Source organism: Olea europaea, unplaced genomic scaffold (genome assembly GCF_002742605.1).
Source record: "Olea europaea var. sylvestris unplaced genomic scaffold, O_europaea_v1 scaffold311, whole genome shotgun sequence".
Taxonomy (NCBI): Eukaryota; Viridiplantae; Streptophyta; class Magnoliopsida; order Lamiales; family Oleaceae; genus Olea; species Olea europaea.
In genome coordinates this window covers 214,582-221,953 of record NW_019249854.1, presented here as the reverse complement: position 1 = coordinate 221,953, position 7,372 = coordinate 214,582, and the positions used below count along the sequence as shown (strand labels likewise).

Here is a 7,372-nt window from a genome sequence, read left to right as displayed (position 1 = left end):
AGCATATGGTCGCACCCCCTGATCGCGACCATCAAGTCGGGTAGAAGCACCGACCCATGTCCCTGGAAGTACGTCTTGTACAGCCTATTGCTTCTCTCCATGGCTGCATCGTCACCCGTAATCCTTAGTCCAGTGATCAATGTAAACTCAAACATCGAGAAACCGACGACCTTGCCCCCGAGGTCAAACTGGAGGGAATCGCCGTCGACTGGCCTCAGAAGCCGACATAGAAGTGCATCAATGATCTGTCCTGAGTACTGCACCTCTCGCAACTAGTACAGTGGCCACAAGAAGGACTGTCGTAGCATATCTCCGTACTAATCATCGAGCAGCTCCAATACAGTAGTAAAACTTTCAAAGCTACTGTTCCAAGTAGCTTTCCCCGACATACGTCTCAACTCTGCATCTAAATGATACTCCATCCTGCAAAAATTCAAATGTTATAGCATTGAACAAGATATAACAAAAGAAAGCATAATATCACAAAATCAAGAGAACCGAACTCTAACTACCATACAATCACAAATATTACATTTGAAAAATATATTTACAAAAAACAACAAATCAAATTAAATGTATTGTCAAAAAAATTAAAGAATATAAATATTATTTAAATAAATTGAAAAAAAATCAAAGATTTTCATAAAAGAACAATAAAAGGAACAAAACAAATTGTTAATTTCGAACAATATTATGTATTCAATTATTAAATTATATAAAAAAAAATTATAAAAATTAAATAATTAAATAAAATAATTATTATTTGGAAAATATATTTACAAACAAAAATTTCAAATTAAATACATTTTCGAAAAATGTAAAGACTATTTATATTATTTAAATAAATTTGAAAAAATAAATTAAAGATTATTTCATAAAAAAAAAGGAACAACACAAAATTGTTAATTTTAGAATATTTCAATTATTAAATTATATAAAAGACAAATATAAAAATTAAATAAATAATTACTTTACATTTTTTGAAAAAATGTAAAGTCCATTTATATTATTTAAATAAATTTGAAAAAATAAATTAAATATTATTTCATAAAAAAAAAAAAGGAACAACACAAAATTGTTAATTTTAGAATATTTCAATTATTAAATTATATAAAAGACAAACATAAAAATTAAATAAATAATTACTTTACATTTTTTGAAAAAATGTAAAGTCCATTTATATTATTTAAATAAATTTGAAAAAATAAATTAAAGATTATTTCATAAAAAAAAAGAATCAACATTGTTAATTTTATAATATTTCAATTATTAAATTATATAAAAGACAAATATAAAAATTAAATAAATAATTACTTTACCTTTTTTTAAAATGTAAAGACTATTTATGTTATTTAAATAAATTAAAGATAATTTCATAAAAAAAAAAGAATCAACATTGTTAATTTTACAATATTTCAATTATTATATTATATTGACAATGATAAAAAATTAAATAAATAAATAACATAATTACTATTTAATCAAATAAAAAATTTAAAATTAAATATATACAGTCTGGGCCGTTAGACTAGCCCAGACTAACCCCGACTGTTAACCGACCATGGCTGGGAATCGGCCGGAAATCGCCATTCCCGACCACTGAACTCCAAAAAAACCTAATAATCCACATTTTTCACACTCTCACATGTTCACAATCTAACTACTCATGCCCATGGATCTAATTAAACCGTAGTAAGGAAAATGCTATAAACTTGCACATGAACCGCATTAACTGGAGAAAAGTGATGAAAACTAACCGGTTATTTTATTTCCGGTGTAGATGATGGTCGTCGTCGGTGGTGTCGGTGTCGGTCGGTCAAGTTTCTGGAGTCGGTGTCGATCGGTCGGTCAGAGATTTTCAAACAATGTGAAGGGTAAAATGAGCTTTTACTGTGAAGTTTTTTTTTTTTGCTTACTTTGTTTTTTTTTTAATTCATTTAATGGGTCAAAGGCCAATGTCAAATTTTGTTACAGCCATTTTACACCCTCCTCTGTCTCTTCAAGAGAGGCAACGACAATGTTTGGAGAGTCCGCATCTGCAATACCTTCAATGTGGGAATCCATGAATAGCTGGTTCACTCCCACTGTTCTGTTTGTTCTCGTCAACGTTGTAGTAGGCACTATTGTTTTCACCTCAACATTTACAAACCAAAAACGAAACCAAAATCAGCAGCAAACAGAGTCCCAAACTGACACTCAACGCCAAAATGTTGCCAGATCCCCCTCTGTTCTTCAGCGACTGAAATCTATCAATTTCTACAGATCTCAAGATGCCAGCCAGAAATCAGTCACAGATTCAGACAACCTTTTCAATCTTGAGAGCTCCCACGAAGCTCAAAATTTTGAAGCGCAGGCCCAGTATTTCTTTCAGCCATCTCATCAAGAAAGCTCCCAAGAAAATCATGAGACTGCACTGGCACAGATGCATTACATTTTGCAACAAGATCTCCAAGAAACGCAAGCCCATTTGATTTTTGAAGAAGGAAAAGCGACCCATTTGGATTTCCTAGAGGTCAATGAACAGAAAGCTGAGCAAAATGAGCTGCGGAGCATGGATGAGGTGTACAGTGAAGTTACTGGTAGTGATTTTATTCGGTCTAAGCCAGATACTGAGCCGGCTTCCGGTGAGATTCCGGTGAAGCTTCCGGCGAGGATGAGGAAGTCGACGAGCTTGAAATCAGCTTTTGGGCACTTTGTCGAGGAGAACATTGTGGAGGCACGGCGGCCGGCAACGATGAGAGAGAAGGGGAATAGTAAGTTCCCGGAGGACCATGAAGTGGATGCTAAAGCTGATGATTTCATCAACAAATTCAAGAACCAGTTGAAGCTTCAGAGGTTGGATTCCATTATCAGGTACAAAGATATGATTGGTAGAGGGACTAAAAAGTAAGATAATTCAGTTCTTGGGGTTGTTTTTTAATACTTTGGATTGTCTGATACAAAGATGTGATGGGTAGGGGGGCTAAAAAGAAAGATTATTTAGGTTCTTGGGGGTGTTTTCTAATTTCTTGTTAGTTTGGGGTTGGTGGGTCAAAATTGTGTTAGAAGTGTGAATCTGATTCTCTATCTATTGCTCTGTCCACGTGGTTGGTATTCCAGTCTTTGTTGTCTAATGACATGTTTGACCTCGATTCTTGATTTTCATCTCGTTGAAAATATGTTGGATTTAAAAAGTACTTACTCACGGGTTTTAGTGTTTCTTTCCCAATTTTTGATAATTTTTTTTAAAATTATTTGTAACATGAATCTGGTGCAAAAACATGGGAATTATTAGTTTAAGACGCTTTTGTTCTTGTTCCATTTTTTTTTCTTTTCCACTTTGATTATGTTTTAGCATTTGTGGGGTATGTAATGGCAGTTTGGTAAAGGAGATGCTACGCGTACATTAGGGGTCCCTTTTCACGTGAGAGGGTGAACACCAATATGAATACCGTATTATGTACAAATAAAATATTCCAGTTAGCTAATGTCATGTGGAACATTTTTGGGTACGTGCCCGTATATGTGTGGGTGTAATAATATCTTTAAACCACATTTAGTGTGATCACTGAGTGACACTAACCGTTCTTGACCTATATATTCAAGAAAGATGGAGTGGGGGTACCTTTTTCTTATTATAAACTTATAATGTTGAAGTCTTTTGTCTCTAACGATTTAGGCTCGAAGATTAGATTCGTTACAGTTTAAGAACTTGAATTTTTGGTTTGAGAATTTAACAATTACCAGTGGACGATATAGATGGTTTGTATGCCCGAATGATTTTCGCGTACTAGCTCTTCCGTTAATTAGGACATACATTTGAAGTAATATCCTTTTTATAGCTCTAGTACTTTATACACTTTCATTTAAAAAAATGTGAAACTTTAGACATAAATCATTTAAACTTCTTTTTAATCAGTAGTTCGACTTTGAGGTGTATGTAAAACATAATTTTTATTTTATTAATTGCTAGTTTATAAAAGATGAATATAAGATTGATTTTAATTGAAAAATTATAGATTTTATGCACGTGGAATATTGGTTGGGCCAATCAAAATTTAGTACATAGTGGTGCAACTTTTGACATGTCATGGATGCCTATTAATGAATAATGCTATTTGCAGTCGCTCACTGCGGCAATCGCCCTACGTGGCATACACATAGCAGGTGGTTATTTGGTGCATTAATGAATACAAAAATTACCACATTAATGCATTAAATAATCATCTGTCATGTGTATGTCACGTAAGGCGACTACCGCAATGAGCGACTACGAATAGCATTACTCCCTATTAATTGCCATATTCGGTTGGTGCTGGATATTTTCATTTTATTTATTTATAAATGGACAATCTTGGGATCATGAACATGGTTGGTGGGACCAAATTGGACTATCAAGGTTGATGATGTACCACTCGAGATATGATATGCTTATTCGTGAAGACGAAACAGTATCGTATTGGCAAATCAGATCTCAAAAACCTCCCAATTTTAGATAAATAGGCTTTCCTTCTTTCTTTTAGAAGTAGCCTAAGGCTAGACATTTTTTTTCCTTCATTGACTTCTCGACTTGCCCTTGTAACGTAGGCAATGTCAACAAGCTAGTCAATGCGAAGTTACTTGGATAGACAAAATATTTAATGGATATAAAAAGTTGATCATAAATTTTGTTTTGTCCAACTACGAATTTAGACACATACCATATTTTTTAATGAAATAGATTTAATTGATACCCGTTAAGGAATAAATCTCACATTGAATATAAAAATGTAGATCAATACATAAAGATTTGGACTACTTTCCTTAATGTTTAATCATGTTAAGATGGAACTCAAGTTTTAACAATATTATCCTCTAAACCATCTATCACAATTTTAGTAGAATAGTGAAAAAGGTCTATTTGTATACTCTAATTGATATGATCCTTAATGCAATTTATCAAACCAAACATTTTTTTTTTTGTGTGTTGAGACCTTTCAAAATAAAGAACGGATTTCCATACTTAAAAATTTAAAAGTGAAAATTACACCCAACCAGCTTTCTTAAATTTCAACTTCAAAATTCAAATTTAAAGGTTTTTATACAAAAATCAGATGATAATATGATTTTAAATATTAATAATATTATTATAAAATTAAATAAATTTACAACCCCTCTACCTAATTTCAAACCATAAAACCACCTCCACTCCACAATCCTTAATATATTTTCACAAATATCTCTCCACCCTTTCACTTCGCGATGCATCTTCATCCGCCCATTCTCCGTCGATCTTCACGACGCACAGTGGCGTCCTTGCTCTAGAAGACAAGAGTAGCAAGCGCCTCATTCTGCTGCAGTTCATGCTCAGTAGCGCTTGATCACGGTGCTACTGCTCACAAGCTGCAATGGCGAACGGGGCGCCGTATGCATGAAGCAACAGCGACACGGTGGTATATCATTGACGGTTATAGTGTTTATGTTGAAGGAGTCTTTGTTGGTGTGGTATTGATTGTGGTGTTTAGCGATGCACTGATCTGAGAGGTGCTCGCTGCGCGGCAGCGACGCTAGTCGTGGTTTTGAGGGTGGTTTCTTCTTCATCCTTGCTTAGTCGGTATAGTCAGTATTTTGGAATGAATTTTATTTGTTATCATTGTGTAGTGGTGGTGTGCTACGGGTGTATTGTGCGACAGTGGTGTGGCAACGCTATGGTGATGCTGGTAAGGTGGTGCAGTTCTGGATGCGGTGCTCATTGTGGTGGGGTGGGGAGGAAAGGAAGAGTGTTTGTAACCAATTATTTTGGGTTTTGGGTTTTGGGACCAATAAATTATTAATTTGTAATTGGTAAATAATATGTGATCTAGAAGAATGTGTCGTCGTAACTTAAAATGTGGTTAATTGTAACTAATTAATTTGATAGTTTACGAGCGTAAAATAAGTTGTGACTTATAAAATTTTTAGTTTGTGATGGTGAAATAGGTTGTGACCTATCAAATTTGTAATTTGTGATCGATAAATAAACTGTAATCTATAATTTTTTTTATTAGTAATCGAAAATAATTTGTGACTAATTAATTTAATAATATTTGACGAAAAACTAACAATTATGTATGCATAAATATACTTAAACTACAATTTTTGTCAATTATTTCATATTAACCTTTTTCATTGTTGAAAATTAAAGATAATGACTAATTTGCACTTTTATGCCTAATACTATTCAAAAGTTTACATATCAATTTCAATGGTAACAAAATATTTTGGACATTTGTGTATTTATGGATTGCTTTTTGTGTCATATTCATTACCTTTATACTCTTTCTGTTCCAATTATTTAGGGATTTGAAAATCAATACCACTAGAAGGAATCCTATTTATCAGATAAGTGGTAGTCTTTAAAGCTTCACCCAAAAATAGTCTTGGAAGACAAGAACTTAACAACATATGCCTAACTTTTTCAAGTAAAGTTCTATTTATTCTTTCAGCAACTCTATTTTGCCGAAGAGTGTATGTTGTTGTTCTATGCCTTAAAATATCAAATTATTTACAAGATAGATCAAATTCAGTGTTACAAAATTCAAGTCCACTATTCATTTTAAGTGCTTTGATTTTTTTATTAGTTTGATTTTCAATCGTCAATTTCCATTGTTTAAAACTTTGGAATGTGTCAGATTTAGTTTTTAAAAGGAATGTTCAATTTTTTCTTAAAAAATCATCTACAATTAGTAGATAGAATCTAAATTTACTCAGAGTACTTACTGGTGCTGCACCCTAAAAGTCAGCATGTAAATAATCAAGTATTAAAGAGGATTTATGAATTCCTATTTTAAAAGGTAGCTTATTTTGTTTTTCAATGACACAATCTTCATAAAATTTCAAACTCTTAATATCATCTTTTCCAAAACATCCAAGTTTGTTAAGAATCATCAATCACTTTTCACTAACATGCCCCAATCTCTTATGCCAAATTAAAGATTTATCATCAAAAGACTGAACAACAGCTAATAAATTTCCAACTAATGGTTCAGCTAAAAGTGTGTAAATTCCATTAACCTTGGCTATTATTTTCTTAGAATTGAAATCCACTTTGGTAAATCGTTTACGGAATTTAATTTCATATTCATTATCCAATTGTTTCAAGGAAATCAGATTTCTTTGAAGATTAGGAACATATCGTATTAAGGGTAGATCAAGAATATGATTGTTTTCTAACAAAAGGTCAATTTTATCAATACCTTTTATTTTACAAGTCATATCATTTCCCATTTGAATTTGACCACCATTCAAAATATCAAATTCAATGAACCATTCTTTAATGGGACACATATGAAAAGAACAATCAGAGTCAAGAATCCATTCCTTTGGGTTTCTTTTAATTGAAAATAACAAGGACAATTCCTTGTATTTAGATTCA

At 32.5% G+C, this 7,372-nt stretch overlaps 1 protein-coding gene across 1 annotated transcript; it reads left to right on the top strand.

Annotated features, from left to right (window-relative positions):
* The first annotated feature begins 1,926 nt into the window (after nt 1-1,926).
* Nucleotides 1,927-3,279, top strand: LOC111385266. The gene has a single exon (XM_023009643.1). It carries the CDS (start codon nt 2,018-2,020, stop codon nt 2,888-2,890), a length of 873 nt encoding a protein of 290 aa, XP_022865411.1. The 5' UTR covers nt 1,927-2,017; the 3' UTR covers nt 2,891-3,279.
* Nucleotides 3,280-7,372: the final 4,093 nt, after the last annotated feature.

Coding starts and splice junctions, on each gene's coding strand:
- LOC111385266 (XM_023009643.1), top strand. CDS start 2,018: ATGTTTGGAGAGTCCGCATCTGCAATACCTTCAATGTGGGAATCCATG.